General features: G+C 43.7%; 1 protein-coding gene across 2 annotated transcripts in view; it reads left to right on the forward strand.

Moving 5' to 3' along the window:
• The window catches only part of PIK3R4 (phosphoinositide-3-kinase regulatory subunit 4), a 72654-nt gene that overhangs the window by 38403 nt on the left and 10986 nt on the right, over positions 1-23265 (forward strand). For both annotated transcript variants that reach the window (XM_056129321.1, XM_056129322.1), the window contains exons 10-15: positions 1811-2012; positions 4487-4674; positions 6430-6640; positions 16467-16632; positions 19144-19308; positions 22417-22628. In XM_056129321.1, the coding sequence (XP_055985296.1) occupies positions 1811-2012; positions 4487-4674; positions 6430-6640; positions 16467-16632; positions 19144-19308; positions 22417-22628 (1144 nt within the window). The remainder of the gene's footprint in view (positions 1-1810; positions 2013-4486; positions 4675-6429; positions 6641-16466; positions 16633-19143; positions 19309-22416; positions 22629-23265) is intronic.

Genomic DNA, 23265 nt, shown 5'->3' on the forward strand with positions numbered 1-23265 from the left:
GCTGTGCTATCGCTCCATTTCAGTAACTAAAGTAAAGTAAAGGCCCTTCCGTTGATCATCGATTTGCTCGAGCGGGCCCAGTAACGTCTCCATTGGAGACTTTGTTGTTACTGTGTTTGGCATATCCAGTACATCACGGGGAGCTTGCCAGGCTCTGCCCCGCGGGCGAGATACTCTCGGTAGCTTGCTGGGCTCTCTGAGAGGGGCGGAGGAATCGAACTCGGGTCGGCCATGTTGGCTGCGTGCAAGGCAAACGCCCTACCGCTGTGCTATTGCTCCATTTCAGTAATATTTTATTGTTTATTTTGTAGAATTTTATGCATCTTTAATTAGATTCCAGGCATTTGATTTTTAGCGCTTTTAAAATTGCTATATTGAAAAATACTTATGTAAAATTTTTATAATAGTCTTTTATACGGTGACTTTGTAAAATTTACTTAACCTACACTGATAGTTTACTTTTATATTTCTTTTAATTTCATTCATTTTTGGTCATATGTGAAAAGTAATAGTCTTACTTTTTCCCATTCTAAATACTTTGTTTCTCTGCCTTATTTAAGTGATTAGTCTTCAGTCCATTGTTCATTATGATTGGTGATGGGGGCTGCTTTGTCTTTTTTGTCTTCTCATTGGGAAAATTCTCAACATTTTACTGTTGGCATGGGATGTTTTCTTTTAATTTTCTTAAAATACCGTGATTTACAAAATTGCTCATAATAGTTATTGCGGGCATACTGGTTCCAGTACCAATCCCACCACCCATTTTTCCCTCCCTCAACCCACCAGTGTCCCCAGGTAACCCCAACACCTCCCTCCCACCTGTCCTCTTTGCAGGCATATAACAAGTTATTTCATAGTACCTATTCTGATAGAGCTTAAAGGAATTGCAAATGGAATTATTCAGGAAATAAATCGCTAAAAGCAAATTTGTGATGATTACTAAGTGATTTTAACCAATATAAATGAGACATTAATTCATTATTGAGAATGTTCAAAACCCCTTAGCAAGCTAGGAGTAAATATACCCCTCTCAACATAGTAGAGGGTCCCATATGCACCACTAATAATGCCATACTAGATGCCACATCTTGGTACCAGGGTATTTGAGAAATTCTGGGGCTAGTTGATCTCTTCCAAGATTTGATCATGAATCTGTAAAGCTGGTGATAGATGAGCTTCTCCCTGCGTGGTCCACTATATTGGCCTTTGCCTTGTTTGACTTCATCAAATCCCTCCCTCCCTCCCTCCCTCCCTCCCTCCCTCTCTCCCTCTCTCCCTCCCTCCTTCCCTCCCTTTCTTTTTCTTTTTCTTTCTTTGTAAATGTTTTTATTGAACTACTGTGAAGTAAACAGTTGCAGAGTTATCCATGATTGGGGTTCAGTCATACAATGTTCCAACACTCATCCCTTCACCCATGTACCACTACCAATGTTCACAATTTCCCTCCTTCCACCCTGCTCCACCCCCAGTCTGCCTCTATGACAGGCACTTACTTCCTCTCTCTCTCTCTCTCTCTCTCTCTCTCTCTCTCTCTCTCTCTCTTTCTCCCCCCTCCTTGGTTTCCACCCCCCCTCACCAATCTTTTGGTCACTATGGTGGTTGCAGATAAGGTTATCATGTATAGTAGATGAGCTTTTGTGGGGGTGTGACTGTGGGGGCTTCCAGAAGTACTGAGGGGTTGAGGGGAGGTTGCCCGCCCCCACTCTGAGAAGGCCCCATCCATGACCTAATATCACTGATTGGCCCTGCCAGTTGTTAGTTGTTACTGCATGCAAAAAATAACTTACAATATGGTTTTACTTGGTTGTAGGGAATGACAGAGGAAGAGGAAGACAAGCTTTTGGCCCTGAAAGACTTCATGATGAAATCAAACAAGGCAAAGGCCAATATAGTGGACCAGAGCCACCTCCATGACTGCAGTCAGAAAGGGGTCATTGACTTGGCAGCCTTGGGCATCACTGGGAGACAGGTCGATCTTGTTAAAACTAAACAGGAACCAGATGACAAACGAGGTGAGTACATCTCTCTTGCTCTTCTCCCCACTCTCTCTTTTTAGCTTACAGTTGCTAGTTATTTTTGTAAGACTTGTCTTAGTTATTTACACATCTTGTATGATGGAACTTGGTTTTTGTTTTTAAAAATCCTTTAAACACAACCTAAGACCAATAATCCATGTAAAATTGGATAATGTTTTATTATTTCTAGATATTTTATCTTTTAAACACAACCTAAGACCAATAATTCATATGAAATGAGATGAATTTTATATTGTGTTACTTGTAGGTAAGGGTGAGAGAATTTAAAAGGACAGACTTGCGGTTAGCAGTGAAATACAACAGAGTCTGGAAGCCGTAACTATTTGAAGTCTTCAGGTTTGGAACTGTCTGTTCTTGTGACAGTGACGTTACGGATTATGTGAGATTTTTCATATATCATGCTTTCTTCATTTAATCTTCGTTGGAGATATTCAGTTCTATGTATCAGTCTCTTCTGTTCTGAGCCAGAGTGATAGTACAGTGGGTAGGGTACTTGCCTTGCATTTCATATCGGTCCCCAAGCCCAGGGGCTGGAGCGATAGCACAGCGGGTAAGGCGTTTGCCTTGCATGCAGCCAACATGGCCGACCCGAGTCCCTCTCGGAGAGCCCGGCAAGCTACCGAGAGTATCTCGCCCGCACGGCAGAGCCTGGCAAGCTCCCCGTGACGTATTCGATATGCCAGACACAGTAACAAGTCTTACGATGGAGATGTTACTGGGCCCGCTTGAGTGAATTGATGAATAACGGGAGGACCGTGACCGTGTATCTCTGTGACCCCAAGCCCAGATGTGATCCCTGAGCACAAAATCAGGAATAAACCCTGAGTACTGCTGAGTTTGACCACAAACAAAATAGAAAAAATTTCCTCTGTCCCAGTATCAGATTTTCTGGGTCACTGGTGAATTAAATTAGAAATAAACTTTTCAGGCTGGAGTCATGCTGTGTGTGTAGGAGCCTCTGTTTTGAGCCCCCAGCACTACACGGTCCTCTGAGCACCTTTGGAAGTGACTCCCTGAGCACTTCGAGTGTAGTCACAAAACAAAACAGACTTCCGGCTGCCAAATGCAGGGTAAAGTACGTGCAATGTAATACCAGTAGTTAACACTTATGGTATATAAAGCATTCGTGCAAAATTATTTATAATTATCAATTACCATAAAAGAAAAATAGTGATTTTTTTAAAAAATAAAATTAGTGTATTTTTTACATACAGCTGATAGAATAGCAATGCTTGTTTGAAAAGGTATGGAATTAAATATAGGTATATTAGATAATATTAAAGTGGCGAAACACCATTTTCTGCCAGTGTTAGTAGCAAAGCCTAATGATACCGAGTTATTAGTGAGGGTTTAGGATTTAGGCATTTTCCTACTCCACTACTGACATTATAAATCAATGTACTCTTTTTAGATGATAGTATCCTTCTCTGCTCGCCATTTTTATTCCTGGAAATATTTCCTAAAATACACCAGCATATGCAGAAATAGTATGTGAATGTTCTCAGTGAAAAACAAAAAAGTCAGAAAAATGAAATGTTTATGAGGTGATTAGCTACATAAATGTTCAGAATTATTTAAATAAAAAATCAGCTTGAGAAATGGTATGTATTATTTTCGCAAGAGTATTATATATTGTTAAAGGATGTAATTTGTGAAGTTTGCAAAGTTACAGGGCAGTTCACTTTATATTTTGGTAGCACTGTAGCACTGTCTTCCCGTTGTTCATTGATTTGCTCGAGCGGGCACCAGTAACGTCTCGCAACAAATTGTGAGACTTGTTGTTACTGTTTTTGGCATATAAAACACGTCACAGAGAGCTTGCCAGGCTTTGCCGTGTGGGCAAGATACTCTCGGTAGCTTTCTAGCTCTTCGAGAGGGGCAGAGGAATCCAACCTGGGTCGGCCGCGTGCAAGGCAAACATCTACCCGCTGTGTCTCACTCCACAAGATACTCATCAAATGTATTTCATGTGCTATCACTGCTGTGATATCAATGCTGTGCTTTCACTCCAGCATTAGTAATGCTGGAAAAAGGTTTCTCACCTGTTTACATGAAGTTGCTGGCTATATAGCAATTCATTCTTTTCTTGAGGTCATACTTAGTGATGATCAAGGACGTTTGAAAAAGTGTTTGGCTCTTCAGATAAAATGCTTACTTGAAATTGAGTTTTGCCTTGGTAAAATAGGAAGCATTTAGGACTAATTATTAACACGACTAAAAATGCATCTGTTCCATCTGCCCTTGAGAATAAAGGAAGAATTAATGAGTCGATCTATAAATATATAAATATAAATAAGTTGTAGATCATAAGGAATGAATAGGATGCGATGTTTCTACTTTGCTCCCCCCCCCCCCCCCCACACACACACCCCGGAAAAATAAAAAAACAGCAAAAGCACAGATGGAGTTTCAGGACTTTCGTTCAGCTGGTTTTTTATTTGTTTTTGTAGCGAGAAAACATGTCAAGCAAGACTCCAATGTAAATGAAGAGTGGAAAAGCATGTTTGGGTCACTGGAGCCACCCAACATCCCGCAGGCCCTGCCGAAAGGCAGCGACCAGGAGGGGATGCAGGCAGGAAAGCCGCCTCGCTCAGAGTCCTCCGCTGGCATCTGTGTCCCTCTGTCAGCCTCGCCGCAGGTACTGTCCCTCGGGTGTGAGTCTTCCTTTTGTGTTAGAGCGTCATCCGACCTTTGGGGTGTGAAAAGACCGGCTATGGCACTAGAAAACTCCACATAGTGACCGGCCCCTCAGGGAGAATGTGTTTCTTTGTGAGATGTCACTTGGCCTTAAGAAAAGGGTGAAATCATGCGACTGGCCTCTGTGGGTGGGACTGGGGGACCTTGCCGAGTGAGGTCGGCCAGGAGAGGACAGGCGGCACAGATCTCTGCCAGCTGAGGGAAGCAGAGAGGCACAGCCAGAGCCAGAAGCAGCGGAACCGGGTATCTGCTGAGGGAGCGGAGGGGGCAGAGGAAGTTTGAGTGGGGACAGTGAGGCAGTGGTGCAGGGAAGTGGACACGACTGGAGAGTGTGGTGCGGGGCTGTTGGCACGGCCAAGACGCTGTAGTTAACGGTATTGTCAGTCATGGTGAGTAAAATTCAGCAAACACTTTCAGTATTTTTAATTTTTTACTTTTTTAAAATTCTGCCCCGCTTCCTCCCTCCCCTCCCCGCCCCTCTTCCCGCTTCCCTTCATTGTCGATAACAGGTTTACACACAGGCCTACCTGTGGTGCTCACACACTGGGGCGTGGTGCTGAGGTTTCTGCCCCTTTCTGCTGCTCCCTGTGCCCACTTGCTTCCCAAGGGCTCACATGCAGAGGCCAGGCACATGGGTTCTGGAAGTGGTTGGGTGGTTGGTACACAGCACTGCTGTGCTGTCTATCAAGTGCTCCCCAGGGCTCATGCTTCTTGCCTGAGGTGCTCATGTATCTTTTTTTCCCCTTTTTTTTTTTTTTGGGCTTTTTGGGTCACACCCAGCAATGCTCAAAGGGTTACTTCTGGCTCTGCACTCAGGAATCACTCATAGTGGTGCTCAGGAGACCATATGGGATGCCGAGGATCGAACCTGGGTCAACCGTGTGCAAGGCAAACGTCCTATCTGCTGTTCTATCGCTCTGACTTCGGTGCTCATGTATCTTTTTAGTTGCAGTGCTCTCCAGGCAGAGAGAGAGAAGGGGGGGAGAGAGAGAGAGAGAGAGAGAGCGCAGAGTGAGAGCAGAGTGAGAGAGGGAAGGAGGAGAGAACAGAAGAGAAGAGAGAGAAGAGAGAGTAGAGAGAGACTCAGCAGTGCTCAGGGGCCCCTTTCGTTGCTTCTCAGCTGGCCATGCCCCCTGTGTTGGGCGAATACCTTCTTGGGCCCTGCAGTGCCGGGGACCACTAGGGCCGTAGCCAGCCACATTCGGGGCCTCCAGGCTGCACCCAGTGATGCTTGGGTGCCTTTATTAATTACCAGCATCGACTTGGGATCAGTTTTGATCCATGAGTGCCCTGTATGCACCTAACCCCTACCCCATGCTCTCTCCACCCCTTTTCTGTGGTGCTCACACCTACCCGGCTCTAGCGTGACTGGAAATGGTTTGCAGCATCAGGAATCACAGACATCAGAGCTGTCAGGCTCAAGTAGCCACATTGCCAGGCTCATACTTGCACATGTGGAACACTGGGACTCTGAAGTCATGGCCACACGCTAGCAAGGCTGCTGCTCTTGGGCCTCTATGCTTGCTCTCAAAATGACCAAAAAAGTACTCGTTTTGCTTAAAGAGATTTAAAAAGTGCTATATTAACAAAGGACCAAAAGCTAATTCATAGAGAGACCCCGAGTACACCTGTATCATCAACGTGGTAGGCATTTATGACACAGGAGCTCTCTACACACTCTTTATTTGTTTTGCAGGTTCCGGAAGTGACAGACATCCAAAGTAGAAAGCCAACCATACAGGTTTTAAGTAGCACAATCTTGCCATCGACTTACCAGATCCGAATCACAACCTGCAAAACGGAACTCCAGCAGCTTGTTCACCAAAAGCGGGAGCAATGTAACGCAGAGAGGATAGCCAAGCAGATGATGGAAAATGCCGAGTGGGAGAGCAAACCTCCCCCGCCTGGTAAGCCAGCCAGTGCACGGATGCTGCCTCCTGCCTGGGGTGGAAGCCCAGCTTCTGATGGGAGTAGCTGATGGTTCTGGAAAGGAAAGGAGAACAGAAACTGTCCCTCTGGGCACCCAGAAGCAGCAGCACAAGGGAGAGGCGTTTGTCATTGTGGAGTTTGCGTCTTCTTAGTGCTGGAGGTGGCTTGCAGTACCTTGATAGGACAGTCCCAGGTTTAAGCCGGCCCGTGGCCCGTTTTTCTCACTTTTGGTGCTAGGTTTTACCTGTCTCCAATCTGCTCAGACCCACTTTCTTCTCCAAAGTCAGGCTTCTTTGAATAAGCTCAGATTTTTCCTTTCTGAAGGGCTTAATAGTTATTGATGATTTTTAAAAGTATAATTAAAAATAATGTATGCTTTCTTCGTTTGCATTTTAATCATGTTGTTATTGTGCGGTAAAATGGGGAAAACATTAATTTCTGTTTTTTTATCTTTCTATTTTTAAATTTTATTAAAGCACTGTGATTTATAGTTATTCATAGCTGAGTGTTAGACATGCAGTGTACTCAGTGCTGATCCCACCACCAATGTCAGCCTCCCTCTACCACTCTCCCCAGGTTCCCTTTCAGACTCCCGCCATCCCCTGGCACTTCCACCCCCCCCAACACACACCCTGGCACCCCGATCCTTTTTAAGTTTGGTTGTTAGAAATTTGGGTCTCATGATTTTAGTGTTATTGACCCTCTGGTTTAAGTATTTAGCTCTGTCATTCCTTAACACCACTTTAATCCCCTTATTCCTGCCCTTCCTTGCTTCTCCTGTATCTCTTCTCCCCTCTACTCTCTTTCTTTCTCCTCTGTATACTCTGGGACCAAGGGTCATCTAGGCATTCTCTCCACTCCCACCAGCCCACCTATCAAATTCCCTCATCTGGTTATTCTAAATCCCACGTATAAGTGTTGTCATCGTGTGTTTATCCTTCTTTGTCTGACTTAACTTCATTTAACATGATATCTTCCAGTTCCATCCATGTAAGCATGATTTCATCATTTTTTACTGCTGTGTAGTATTTTGTTGTGTGTATCTATATCACACTTTGATTATCCACTCATCTGATTTTGGACTTCTAGGTTAATTCCAGTTCTGAGCTATTGTTCTGAGTGTTGCAATGAAGAATTGTGTGCATAGGTCCTTTTGAATGAATATTTTTCTGTCCTGGTGATAAATAGCCAAAGAGTAGGATTGCTGGATCATTTCTGAGTTTTCTGAAAAATGGAATTGCAGCTCAATTCTGAGTTTACTGAGACCCGTCCATAGTGTTTTCCATGGGTTTTGGACCAGATGACATTTCTACCAGCATTGGATGTTATTTCCTTCCTCACCACATCCCCACCAACACAGATTGTTCCCAGTATTTTTGTTACGTGCCATTCTTAACTGGTGTAAGACGATATCTCATTGTTGCCTTGATTTGGATTTCCCTAATAGTAAGTGATGATCAGCATTTTTCGCCTGCCCTTTGACCAGCCATAGGTCTTCCTCGGAGAAGTGTCTGTTCATTTCCCCTCTTCATTTTTTGATGGGGTGTTTAGGTTTTTGTTGTCCTTGATCTTTGTTGTTGTTGATCTACACCTTTATCTGATATGTTGGGCACAAATATTTTCTCTCATTCAGTTAGCTGTCTTTTAGGTTTAGCCTATGCTTTTTCTTTTGCCATACAGAAGTTTTTTTAGTTTGAGGAAGTCCTGTTTAGTTTTGATTCTGTGGTCTTTGCCAATGGCATTGTATTATTGAAGACTCCTTTAAAGTCTAGGTCTTGGAGCATTCTGTCTATATTTTCCTCAGTGTGTTTTATGGGTTCATATCCGATCGCAAAGTCTTTGGTCCACTTTTAGTTGACTGATGTGAGATCCCGATCCGGATTTAACTTCTTAATTCGTGGTTATCCAATTCTCCCAACACCGTGTATGTAAGAGGCTGTCTTTATGTTCCATTTCATACTCTCAGTTCCTTTGCCAAGCATTAGCTGACCTTATATAGGGGGATTTGTCCTTGGATATTCTGTTTTGATTCTCTAAGTCTATCCATTTATAGGCAAACTTCATGATCAGAGAATGTCTCTGTATTTCAATACCACACTAGTTTTTTTTTTAAATTGAATCACCATGAGATAGAGCATTACAAAAATTGTTCATGATTGCATTTTAGTCATACAATGTTCCAACACCCATCCTTCCACTAGTGTAATTTCCCAGCACTGGTGTCCCCAGTTACCCCCTCCCCAAGCTAACCCCCACCCCAGCCTGCCTCTATGGCAAACACCTCTCTTCTCTCTCTCTCTCTCTCTCTCTCTCTCTCTCTCTCTCTCTCTCTCTCTCTCTCTCATTTTAGGCATTATGGTTTGTGATACAGATGCTGAAAGGTTATCGTGTATATCCTTTTACCTGCTTTCCACACTCAGTTCTTATCCAGAGTGATCATTTCCAACTAGTGTTGTCATGATGGATCCTCCTCTATCTTAACTACCCTCCATTCCCCACGCCATTGACCAACCATTGATCAGTCCTCTTGGCCCGTTTTCCCTGACTGTGGATATTAGTTTCATGCTGTTTCTTTTTTCCAATATCCCACAAATGGATACAGTCATTCTATATCTGTCCCTCTCCGTTTGACTCATTTCACTCAGCATGATTCTCTAAGTCTATCCATTTATAGGCAAACTTCATGATCTCATTTTTCCCAACAACGGAGTAGTATTCCATTTTGTAGATGTACCATATTTTCTTTATCCATATGTCTGTTCTTGGGAACTCAGGTTGTTTTCCAGATTCTGGCTATTGTGAATAGTACTGCAATGAACATAGACGTGCAAATGGTGTTTCAGCTGTGTGTTTTTGGACCCCCACAGTATATTCTCAGAAATGGTATTGACTGGGTGCAATGGTAGCTCAGTTTCTAGTTTTTTGAGGAATGTTCATATTGTTTTCCAGAAAGGCTGGACCAGTCAACATTCCCACCAGCAATGAATGAGGGTCCCTTTTTCCCCACATCCGTCCCAGCACTGGTTGTTCTTGTTCATTTGTATGTGTACCAGTCTCTGTGGTGTGAGATGGTATCTCATTGAGTATCACACTGTTTTTGATCACTACGACCTTAGGTCATGAGATACCTAACTGGAGAACCAACAGTTTCTTATTTTTTGGTATGATTTTCGTGTTATGGGGTTGTTTATGATTTCATACAAACTTTGAAATGGATTTTTCTAAGTCCTTGAAGAACTTTGCCTGAATTTGGATGGGGATTGCAATGAGTATATAGAGTCGTTTAGGTAGGATGGTCATTTTGACAATATTGATTATTCCAGTCCACCAGCATGGAATGTTTCTTTCATTTCCTAAGGTCTTCTTCAGTTTCTTTCTTCAGTGTTTGGAAGTTTTTGTTGTATAGGTCTCCCACCTGTTTTGTTAAATTGATTCCTAGGTACTTGGTGTCTTGGGACACGAATTTAAATGGAATAGACTTTTTGGTCTCTTTCTCCTCTGATTCCTTATTTGTATATAGGAATGCAACCAATTTTTGTGTGTTGACTTTGTAGCTGGCCACTTTGTTGTATTGATTTATTGTTTATAGGAAGTATTTTTGTGGACTCTTTAGGATCTTCATATATCATCATGTCATCTGCAAATAGAGATCATTTGACTTCCTCTTTTTCAGTCTGCCTCCCTTGGATCTCCTTTCCATGCCAGAGTGCTGTTGCTAGGACTTACAATACAATGTTGAATACCATTGGAGACATGAGGCATCTGGCTTTTTGCCTAAAATGCTTTCTGTTTTTTTTTCTTTAAGAATAATATTGGCTATGGGCTTTGTATAATTACTATCTTGAAGAAGGTTCTTTTCACCCTTATTTTATTGGGTATTTTTTTTTGAATCATTAATAGGTGCTGGAACTTGTCAAACACTTTCTCTGCATTGACTGATATGATCATATGATTTTATCTTTTACTGATGTGGTGTATTGTGTTAATTGATTTGTGTATGTTGAAGCGTCCTTGCGTCCCTGGGTTGAATCCCACTGGATCATAGTGTATGATTTTTTTTTTTTTTTTGCTTATTGGGTCACACCTGGCAATGCACAGGGGTTACTCCTGGTTCATGCACTCAGGAATTACCCCTGGCAGTGCCCGGGGGACCATATGGGATGCTGGGAATTGAACCCGGGTCGGCCGCATGCAAGGCATACGCCCTACCCGCTGTGCTATCACTCCAGCCCCAGTGTATGATATTTTTGATGTGCTGTTGGATTTGGCTCGCTAGATTTTGTTGAGAAATTTTGCATTGACGTTCATCAAAGTCTAAAATCATCTCCTCCCTCTCTTTCTCTTCCTCCTCCTTCTCCTCCTCCTCCTCTTCCCTCTTTCTCCTCCTCTTCCTCTTTCCCCCTCCCCCCTCCTCACCCCACCCCTACGCCTCCTCCTTCTCCCTCCTTCTCCTCCCCCTCCTCCTCCCTCCTTCTCCTCCTCCCCCTCCTCCCTCCTCTCTCCTCCTCCTCCTCCTCCCTCTTTCCACTTTTCCCCTCTCCGTCTTGGTCTCTATATCATTGAATTCTGCTCTACTTTTTATTATTTCTTCTACTAGTCTTTGGATTCATTTGCTGTTGGTTCTCCAGATACTTAAGGTGTGCATTTAGGTTGTTGATTTTATCTTTTTTCTTCATCCCTTATGTAGTCCTTTATTACTGTAATTTTCTCCCCTAATTACTGCTTTTGTTGTGTACTCATAGATTTTAGTAATTTTTCTTCATTATCATTAGTCTCAAGGAATCTTTTTATTTCTTACTTATTTTCCTCTTTGATCCAGCTGTTATTTAGCAGCATATTGTTTCGTCTCCAGGTGTTCGCGTTGTTTCTTTTTATGGTTAATTATTTTATCATTGTCATTGTGATCTGATAGGATGCTTGGAATGATTCTTATGTTTGTGAATTTTTGTAAGTTAGACTTTAAAAGGTAAAGGTAAAGGTAAAGGCCCTCCCGTTGATTGTCGATTTGCTCGAGTGGGCCCAGTAACGTCTCCATTGGAGACTTTGTTGTTACTGTGTTTGGCATATCGAATACTCTGGGTAGCTTGCCGGGCTCTCTGAGAGGGGCTGAGGAATCGAACTCGGGTTGGCCATGTTGGCCGCTTGTAAGGCGAATACCCTACCCGCTGTGCTATCGCTCCAGACTTTAAGTCCTGAAATCTAATTTATCCTGGAGAATTTTCCATGTGCACTAGAGAAGAATATGTATTCATTTGACTTTCGAGGATGGAAAAACCTGTGTAAATCTATTCGTTCCAGCTCTTCTAGTTCTTCATTGAGGGCTCTCGTGTCTTTACCGGTATTCTGTCATAGAGATCTGTCCAGTGGTGACACATGACAGGTTGAAGTCTCCTACTACTATTATATTTCCATCCATATGCTTCTTTGGGTTTGTGTACAAAAACCTTATAAACTTTGCTGACCCAACATTTGGTGCTTATATGTTGCTTGGAATTAGTTCTTTGTCTATTGTTCTGTTGATCAATGAGTAGTGTCCATTTCTAATTACTTTCTTCAGATTAAATGCAGTTTACCCTAAGTATAACTGTCCCATATATTTTTGTTTTCCATTGGCTCATATTATTGTTTTCCTCTGATTCTGTCTGTCCTGTGGATTTTAGATGTGTTTCCTATAAGGAAAACACATGGATGGATTTTGTTGCCCGATCCACTCTGCCACTCGGTGCCTTTTTTTTTTTTTGTTTTCTTCTTATTGGGTCACACCCGGCAATGCACAGGGGTTACTTCTGGCTTTGCGCTCAGGAATTACTCCTGGCGGTGCTCAGGGGACCATATGGGATGCTGGGAATCGAACCTGGGTCGGCTACGTGCAAGGCAAACACCCTACCTGCTGTGCTGTCACTCCAGCCCCCACTTGGTGTCTTTTGACGGAGAGTCAGTCCATTGACATTCAGGATGTTATTAATATAAAGGACCGTGTTGCCGTTTTACTGTGTTGGGTTGTTGCTTCTACAGTTGACTATTCGGTGTATGTAAGTGGCCTTTCAGTAGTTTATTCAGGGCTGGTTTGGTTATCACGAGTGTCACCAGCTTTTTTTGTCTAAGAGTGTTTTTATCCCTCCCTCCCATCTAAATGAGAGCACTTGCAGGGAAGTGGACTCTGGGTTGAAAGTTTCTTTTATTCAGTATCTTGAAGATGTCATTCTACTCTTACCTTGTTGTACCATTTCATATGGAATGCCAGTTGTGATTCATAGGTTATTCCCCTTCTATTTTAGGATTTTCTTCTTTCTTGCTTCTTTAAGAAATTTGTCTCTTTGGTTTTGGCCAGTTTGATTAGTTGTGTTTTAGTGTTGTTCTGTTTGTGTCTATTTTGCTTGGTATTCTTCTGAGCCTCTTGAGTCTGCACAGATGCTTCCTGGCTGAGAGTGGGGAGGTTTGGTTTAGGTTTTTGGTTTGGGGGCCACATCCCGCAGTGCTCAGGGTTTATTCCTGGCTGAGCTCAAGGAGCAGGTTTGGCAGAGCTTGGGGAACCCTACAGGATGCCAGGGATTGAACCCAGGTTAGCCACATGAAAGGCGAACACCCTAACCGCTGTACTGTTGCTTTGTCCTTCCCCCCCAAGTAATGCATACTTTTAAAAGGAAAACACAGTGACCTCTAATCTTACCAGTGATTAGCATTACATTTGGGGTGAGGGATGCACTCCTATATTTAGAGATTTAAGGGAAGTTTCATGATCTTTCAGATGAAAATGTGACAGCCATGTTCAAGACTTGCCCAGGGCACTGTGGTACAGTTTGTCTTTGATGCAAGATTTGGAATTTTAGGCAAGGTTCTGCACATAGGTTTATTTTTATTTTGGACTCACCAGGGCCGCTGCAGACCGTGAGAGCTATCCCAGGAAAGCTGGGCAGTGCAGGGCCAGGCTCAGGCTCCAGCCCTTTGTGCCATCTCCCCCACTCTCGCTATTCATAGATTTCAAGAATAACAACAGTTTAGCTTTGAAAGCTCTGAGAAGAAATGCAATATGCCTATTTCTGTGTACTTTTGACAGTCATGCTTATTCTCTTGAGGAAAATTAAATGCTGATTGAGCAGTGATTTGGAGATTTTAGAAATAACGTTAAGTGGTGAAAGAGCACCTCTTTAAAGAGCACCACTCTTTAAAGTCACAGAAATCTCAAAATTTCTAGGAGTGTTTAAGTTGTTCTGAAATGCATTTCTTTATTCCTTACCAGCCTGAAGAGAAGAGAGGAAAAAAACAAGTTGACCGCAAAGTGTCTATTTTTCGACAGACTCTGTCTCTATAAGTGGCTTTTTATAAAGTAGAGCTATACATTTTATTTAATAATCACAGAAAGGGTGTCGCATTTCGTGGTTCAAGAAATGTGCAATGACTGTTGGTCTTTTCTTTCCACACTTCAGTGGTTGTGTGAAATTGATTCTCTCCAGAGGGAAATGTTCACCCTCGACTTGCAGATTGTCTCAACTTCATGGACAAGTGTTTTTGGTCATTTTAAAACCCAGAACATCCTCATTGAAGTCACTTTTTTTTCCTTTTTAATCTAATCACCATGAGATGCAGTTACAAGCTTCCATGTTTGAGCTTCAGTCATACAATGATCAAACACCCATCCCTCCACCAGTGCACATTCCCCACCACCAATGTCCCCAGTATCCCCCCTCCCCCACCCCTTTCCAGTCTTCCCCTGCCTCCATGGCAGACAATTTCTCCCATACTCTCTCTACCTTTGGGCATTATGGTTTGCAATAAAGATACTGAGAGGCCCTCACATTTGGTCCTTGATCTACTTTCAGCACACATCTCCCATTCTGAACGGTTACTCCAGCCATCATTGTCTTAATGGTCCCTTCTCTATTCCAGCTGCCTTTTCCCCCAGCTCATGAGGCAGGCTTCCAAGTATGGGGCATTATTTCTGGCCCTTGTGTCTACTGTCCTTGGGTGTCTGTCTCATATTATGTTATTATATATTCCACAAATGATTGCAGTTGTTCTATGAGTCATTCTATGAGTCGTCGTTTCTCTTTCTGACTCATTGCACTTAGCATGATACTCTCCATGTCCATCCACTTATAAGCAAATTTGATGACTTCATCTCTCCTAACAGCTGCATAGTATTCCATTCTATCCATATGTAGATGTACCAAAGTTTCTTTAACCAGTCATCTGTCCTAGGGCTCTCAGGTTGTTTCCAGATTCTGGCTATTGTGAACAGTGCTGCAGTGAACATATAGGTGCAGGTGTCATTTCAGCTGTGCTTTTTTGCACCCCCTGAGGTCATATTTAACCTTCCTTCCTACACACATGAGTTTAAGGTTTGACTTAGGAAAGGGTTTGCTTTGGCGCCATCCCAGGGTGTTACTCCCAGCAGTGCTCAAGGTACCTTGTGGTGCCTTGTACATGTGAAACAAGACACCTGTCAAGCTGTCTCGGTGACCCTATTTTAAAAATATTAGAATAGGTTATGTTTTGCAATAGTCTTGATTTCTCCCTTTTTTATTTGGTGGGAGTGAAGGGACCGGGTGGGCTATACCAGGTGGTGTCAGGGCTTCTGACTCTGTTAGGAGGATTGTATGGTGCTGGGGATTGAACTGGTGTTGGCTGCATGCCAGGCAAGTCTTTTCATCCCTGTTCTGTTTCTTTGACCCCACTTTTTGGGGGGTAAAAATAATTCCATCCTAAAATGACATTGTTATCCCATAGTTATTTCTAATGCAGTGAGATTCCGATGCACTACGATTTCCAGCAGAATATGGTCTTTAGTATAGCTTTGCTTTGAAAGTTAATCTGAAACATTACAGAGTTTTATACTTAGCATAAAAGTTTATTCTTCAAATGCTGAAGAATCTGTACTAGTATTGTTTTTATTATTATGGTCTCTGGTCGCAAGGAACTAACTTAGAGGAAACAATCAAAATGAAAATACACAGTGAAGCAAAAGTGTGTCAGTGTCATAACAGACCAGAAAATCTATGGGTGTTTGGAGACGATACTTGGCAATACCATTGATATTACTGTGTTGATATTCCAGAACATAGGATCATAATGAGAGAGGAAACAAGCTGTTTCCTCTAAACGTAGGGCAGGCTGGGCTCTTTCTTGGTCTCTGTCTCTAGTTGCCTTTGGCTTATTAGTGCCTCTGTTCTACATTTGAGGAAATTGAAGCTCGGGAATATTTTCTAAGAAAAGGTCCCTTGAGGTCACATATTTAGGGTCTGATGGATCAGGGCCACCTTTGAGACTTTCAGAGTCAAGCTGCCCCCCTACCTCCTGATGTGTTGAGATCAGACAAGTCGTTAACTGTTGTCCTTGAATAATTGATCAGGTTTCCCCCAGGTCACAGGTGATTGTTGTACGTTCTTAGACACCATCCCTTCTGCAGCACCAATTCACTGTCTTACTCAGTAGACAGTTACATTGATTCTATCAATTCAGGAACTTAAATTTTTCTGCTTGCAGGCCCTTCCTTTTCACCTGAGAGATTTGTATGTAATCCCGGGTACATTGGTATATAAAATAGGTCTGCTGATCAACCATTTACTGATAATCTTCAAGAAACAGCATTTGAAACAAACTTCAAAAGGTCCATGACCCCATACAGCAGCACAATACGTGGTTTGAGATCTCAGTAATTGACCACGGTGCCGGCTGGCCATGGCAGCCCTGGGTTCCATCCTTCTGATCAGTCTCCTGCTGGTTGGGGGATTGATGCTGGGTGAGTGGGGAGGGAAGATCGTGTTGGCTCACTGTGGTTCCATACACTCCTTGGCTTATCCTTAGGTTGGCGTCCCAAAGGACTGCTGGTTGCACATCTTCATGAACACAAATCTGCTGTGAATCGAATTAGAGTCTCTGATGAACACGCTCTCTTTGCCACGTGTTCAAACGATGGCACAGTGAAAGTCTGGAACAGTCAGAAAATGGAGGGGAAGACCACCACCACCAGGTAACGTACACTTGTTTCAGTTACGTTAACAGTTGCTATAGAATGCGCACTCTGTGACAGGTACTGTTTTGGGTGTTGCTTTTTGTGGTTCATTGTTTGTTTGTTTGGGGGCCACACCTGGCATTGCTTAGCAATTACTCCTGGCTCTGTGCTCAGGGCTCACACTTCGCAGTGCAAGGGGTCCTGGGGATCCAACCTGGATCAACTGAAATGCCCAGAGTAGACAAATTCATAAAAAATTTAGATGAATTGTTTATAGGGACTGGGGTGGGACAGGGAAATAGGGAGTGAATGCTGATGGTTGTGAGTTTTTTTGGGGGGGAATGTTCTTAAAATGTTCTGGAATTACAGTAATCTAAGTGGAATTGTTAATAAACGAAACGACCACTGAATTGCATACTTTTAAGGTATTGTGCTTTATGGCATGTGACTTCTGGCTCAAGCTGTTAAGAAAAATGAGCTAGAGAGAAAATATTAGTAAACATAAAATATGATTTCATAATTAAAACGCAAGTATTATAGTTTATACATTTAAACTATATATTTTGCTATATACCCTTTGGGAGGATATATAACAAAACATTAATATTTCTGTGTGGAAGGATTGTGTTTTTACTTTCCTGTATTTTAATATTTTTGTTCATGTAGTGTGTATTGTATAATAAAATGGAATATGATACAAAAGACAGAGATTAATTTGCTAATGAAGCACTTTTGTGCCCTTTTAGAGGGTTGGCTTCTTAGAATAGAGTGTCCGTGACAAAAGAACAGATCCACAAGACTGAGTTCGGAGGTGGGCGTTGGGAAGAAGGTGCTTTGGGATACTTGGAATATTCTGGTAATGGGTATAGTGTTGGAATGTGTACATGGGGAACCATCGTTATTAACAGTATTGTAAGTCACAGTGGGTCTGTCAATTAAAAAAAGAAGTGGTGTGTATAGCAGATGTGGGAGGTAAGGAAGGAGGGAGTTGGTGATAATAGGGAGCTCCCTTTGTAAATCAGATATTCAAGGAATTTGGTAGTGGGTTTAAGGAAGTTTAGATGGCTCGAGAATCCAGCATGTGTGGAAGAGAATGGATTTTTTTTTTAATACTTAAGAATGTTTTATGTTGGGCCGGGAGAGAGTATAGAGGGTGAGGAGGCGCTTGCCTTGTCTGCAGTGACCCTGTTCCATCCCTGCACCAGGAGTGATCCCTGAGCACAGAGTCAGGAGTAAGCCCTCAGCACAGCTTGGTATGGCCCCCCAGCAAGCAAATGGGAAAGAAAACAGAACAAAAGAATGTTTCATGTTCTATTTGAACTTAACTATATTCCAGTCCTCTTGGGCTATCCTGTTTTGTAGATGATTAAACTGAGACACAGTTTAAGTGCCTTGGCCAAGAACAAATAAGTACTCAGTGGTGCTTCTCAGTACTTGGATTCCAGTGCCTATGCTTTCCCTGCTGTGCCGGGTGTCCCGCAGAGGCCAAACAGTCAAAGGGTGTTAAGAGTAGGGCTTTAGGTACTGTAGGAGTTGAGGAGCTGGGTCGGGACCACAGGAATGAGAGTTCCAGTTGGAAATGAGAAAGGCCAATCTCAGTGATGTCAGAGGAGTATGTGGAGATGTCTATGTGAACATACGTGAGAGATTTCCGAGAACAGAGGACTGGTTAAAGAATCTACGGTACATCTACACAATGAAATAATATGCAGCTATTAGGTAAATGAAATTTGCTTATAAATAGGTGGACATGGAGAGTAAAATGAATCAGAAGGAGAGGGACAGACATAGAATGACTGCACTCATTTTTGGATTATAAAAGATTGTCATATGAGACTAACACCCAGAGACAGTAGAAACAAGGGCCAGGAAGGTTTGGTCCATGGTTGGAAGCTGGCCTCAAGGGCTGGGGCAGAGGGTAGTTGGGATAGAGAAGGGACCATTATGACAGTGATGGTTGGAAGGGATCACTCTGGTCGCTCTGGTTGGGAGATGTGAACTGAAAGTGGCTAAAAGATCAAACATGATGGCCTCTCAGTATCTGTATTATAAACCATACTGCCTGGGGAGTGGCGGGGGGGGGGGGGGGGGGGAGAGAAAAGAAGAAAGAAGGAAAGAGAGAGAGAGAAAAGGAAGAAAGGTACCTCCCATAGAGGCAGACTGAGGTGGGGGTGGCAGGAAAGATTTTGGTGCTGGGAAATGTACCCTGGTGGAGGAATGGGTGTGGAACATTGTATGACTGAAATCCAATCATGAAAGCTTTGTAACTGTATCTCACGGTGATTCAATTAAAAAAAAATTAAAGCAAAAATAATTGAAAGAAAAGGAAAGAAAATACAAGAAAAAGCATTTTGATACCAGCACTTCTTTAGGGGCACGGGGGGTTTTTTGCTTTTGTTATAAAATCAAGGAGATGAAATAGACCCCTGGAAAACAGTCACTTTGTTGTTGGATGTTTCCTTAACAGTAGCAACGATAACACTCTTCTGACCCGTTCAGAAATGTCATCTTGTTTTTCTTTTCCTGCAGATCTGTTCTCACGTACAGCCGGATCGGGGGTCGGGTCAAGACTCTGACTTTCTGCCAGGGGTCCCACTACTTAGCCATCGCATCCGACAATGGGGCCGTGCAGCTTCTGGCCATTGAAGCTTCTAAGCTGCCCAAATCTCCTAAAATTCATCCTCTACAAAGCAGGTATCTTTGGTGTTTCCTGCCTTCAGTAGTTAAACCCTCTCTTCCCGGCATGGTTGGAAGAAACGAAGGGCCTGTTCGGTTGTGCTCTTTTAAACACATGATGAAGGAAGCTGTTTCCAGCTCAGAGCATTTGCTTGCAGTTAGTTTCAGAAAACGCTTGCCTCTCTTATTTTCTGCAACGTTGCCCAAAAGTAGTAGGAAGGCAGCTTTGAGCTTGAGGCCCCACCTAACCTGGAATCTATTTGAATAACCTAATTATCTGTTAACATATTTTGTCTCAGCTACTAAATCCTCTGTTCTGGGAGGTGGATTTTGAGCGTATGAGTGTTCTTTGTGAAAGAAACCTTGAACTTCCTCCGCATTTTATTATTCGGCGTGGGAATCTCTGAAGTTGAGGGGAACAGAGTGGAACTTTTGAGACATTAGCTGATCCTTGTTTGGCTTTTGTTTTGGAGCCACACTCCGGGGTTACTGCTGACTTCTGCCCCTTGCTGTCCTGTTTCTGTGACCTCGGGTTGTTTTATTTTTTGGTTTCTGGGCGATACCCATGTTGTGCTTAGGAGCTATTCCTGGCTCTGTGCTCAGGAGTGACCCCTGGTGGTACTTGGGAAGCCATGCACAATGCCCAGCATCGAACTAGGGTCTGGCAAGTACTTCATCTCTTATAATGTTTATTTGCCCCCTGGCTTCTATTCTTGTTCATACAGTTTTCTTCTTGGCTCAGGCACCTCCTAGCACTAAGCCAGATGTGCCCCCCAAACAAAACAAAAATAATGTTCTGCACTTTTTACAAATCGGAGTTATCTGTGGATATAAGGCAAGCTTCTCCCTGCCCCCACAACCAAACCCAGGCCCTCACACATGTGACTTACCTCTGAGCTCTGTCCCTACCCCACATGACATGATATTTAAAGATACAGCAGAACAATTTTCCACTCCCCACGGAGAATTCCAAAGGTAAATAAGGTACATAAGGTACATTACACAGTAGACCCTGCAGCTGGACCAGGGGTCCATCCGTGGACAGGATTTTAGTGCAGTATGCTGTGTCCTGTCCTGAAGCCGGGGAGTTAGCTCATCTTGTTGCGGTTAGGGAAGAGGTGCCCAAGGGAGGTGATAGTGGTAACCAGCCTGGAGAGGGTGGACAGTGGGGCGGGACAGGCAGAGATCATGACCCTCCCCTCACCCCTTTAGGAAGAAAGCACATGAAAGTTGCTCTAGTTAAGGAGACTATAAATCCTGGCTGTGAGGTGTCTGTGGCAGAAGAGGTTGTTTGTTGGATCACCTAGCATTTTTTTTTTAATTTGTGTGCAGCTCTGTCTTTGCAATGAAATCTATGTTTTATTTCATATTATTTTGCGGCTCAAGAGGGCTGGGGGCACAAAATTTGTAAGTCTACAACTGTAACTCATGGTGTCTCACTAATAAAAATATTTAAAAAATAAATAAAAAAAATTAAAAAAGAGGGCTGGGAGACATCCACTGGTAATTCTTGGCCAAGTGGATCTATGGGTCAATGCAAAGGCCCAGGAAAATGTGAGCCCTATCAGCTGAGCTACATCTCCAACTTCAAGATCTTGGATTTTAACCACCATGCTCCAGTGAGAAGAACCCGGGTTTCTTGGATTACTAGGTGATTCCAGAGTTGCAGCAGGAACAATTACAAGGCAAGTCTGGAGCATCTTGTGGTGGTTGAAATTTGGGAAGTGATCCCCAAAAAGGCACCTTGACAGACAGGGCATTGTAGCCAGTCTGAGAGAGTTGCCCTGGCCAAAGTCGGCATAACTTGAGCAAAAAATAATGATAGTATTGAGGTATAACTTGGAGAGTAAATAAAGACTGATCTGAACATGTAGGTGAATGGGGGAGAAGTACCAGTGTAATCACTACGAATGGAGGGAACCGTGGACAGTTACCCTCAGAGCCTCACAAGAGTGTCCATCCACAGAACCTGAGATTAGTGGACAAGTATGTAAGCAGAAGAGAAGAGGGGTTTTGTTTGTTTGTTTGTTTTGTTCTGTTTTGTTTTTACACATAGTAAAGTATTTCTCTTAAGTGTTGAGGATTTAAAAATGGAAAAGCAGGGGCCAGAGCAATAGCACAGTGGGTAGGTTGCTTGCTTTGTGTGCACTCATACGGGTTTGAACCCTCCATATTCTTTATGGTCCCCTGAGCCTGAGCACTGATAGGTGCAGCACCAAACAAACTGTAGCACTGTCCACCCATGGTTCATCGATTTGCTCAAGCGGGCCCAGTAACATCTCCATTGTGAGACTTCTTGTTACTGTGTTTGGCATATCGAATACGTCATGGGTAGCTTGCCAGGCTCTGCCATGAGCACCAAACAAAACCAGAGGGAAATGGAAAAGTAGTGAGTGTATAGTGGAGAGTCCCAGGAGACACCCCCTGGAATCCAGCTTAGTACCACCTGCCATGCTTCCTTCCTCATCCAAAGATCTCCCTGCTCTGGGCGCTGAGGAGGACCCGCAACCACAGAGCACAGACTTGGCCTGCCTCTGGGAGCACAAGGCAGCCCAGGCTGAAGGACTGTGTGTACAGTAGTGATCTCCATAGTCTCAAGGTCAGGAGCACCAAGGACCTTTCAGAAAGGAAGACAAGGAGGAGCTGCATGGGGCAATGCCAGCCAAATACTAGGAGTCCTCCACGGCCAACTGATGGTCACGTTCTGTGTTCTGTTTTTGGCTCATCTCGGGTCAAGGTTCATTTCTCGCTTCTTTTCCGATGTATTTCCCCCCAGCCCCCCTTCCTTTGTTGTTCTTGTTGTGGTCACACTTGGGCATGGTGCTTTGCCAGGTCACACTCCTTAGTTGTGCTCACCCAGCACTCAGCACTTCCGTCGTGGTGCTTGCTTGCCCCACACACTGGGGTGGCAGTGCCCTGGTGGCCGCAAAACTGGTTTAGGCACCAGGAGCCCCAGTGGCAGCACCACGGGGCTTAAGCTCGGCATAGGTGGGGCTTGTGCCTTGGGTGGAACTGTGACCTCGCAGTACTCAGGCAGGCAACGCTGCAAATCTGTGTTGAATGGAGCCCCGTGCTGTGTGTCTGGTGAGTAGCAAAGTCTTTGCATTGGGTTCATGTGTTTTTCAGAATTCTCGACCAGAAGGAGGATGGCTGTGTGGTGGACATGCACCACTTCAACTCGGGGGCACAGTCCATCCTGGCCTACGCCACCGTGAACGGCTCCCTCGTAGGCTGGGACCTCAGGTCTTCGAGCAATGCATGGACCTTAAAGCATGATTTGAAGGCCGGCCTCATCACCTCCTTTGCTGTGGACATCCACCAGTGCTGGCTCTGCATTGGTAAGCAGACTTGCAAGCCTGTTTAGAATGCCCCCTGGGGCCTGAGCTTGCCCTCCAGGGAAAGGGAAAGCCTAGATAATCCTTCCTATCATGCCTTTCCTTCATAAGTAGGAGGTTATAAGCACTTGGCAATTTATGTGTGTGTTAGAGTGAAATCAGTATCCAGCTGCACAAAACAGTTTCTTCTTTTTTTTCTCTGCTCTTAAGTGCTTAAGTGCCTTTAGGGTGATGGCCAGATTTGCTGATGTTCTCTTACTCTATCAGAGAAGCAGCCAAGCATGGTGTATAGGTGACAACCTTTGCATTTGGCTTTAAAGTCTCATGACTTTAGACACACTCCTTAACTTTTTTCTTGTCTCCTTCCCTTCAGTTGGAGCTCAGCCTTTCAGGGGCTGCTTTGAGGAACTTAGCCCAGGTTGCACACTGCCCCATTCTTCCCGTGCCCACGCCCATGCCTGGCCTTCAATGGCTGTAGATGCCCAATTGCCATTCACCCAGTCACTCTTTCCCTTTCCCTCCTGCAGGGTTAAGGTATCACGTTTCATTTTTTTCCCACATGACAGTTTCTCAGAATTAGATTCTCTTGTGTTTGAATTTTGGCTTCTAGATTTCCTAGCTTGTATTTGCTAGCTAGATT

Source organism: Sorex fumeus, unplaced genomic scaffold, assembly GCF_029834395.1.
Source record: "Sorex fumeus unplaced genomic scaffold, SorFum_2.1 ptg000072l, whole genome shotgun sequence".
In the NCBI taxonomy this organism is placed as follows: Eukaryota; Metazoa; Chordata; class Mammalia; order Eulipotyphla; family Soricidae; genus Sorex; species Sorex fumeus.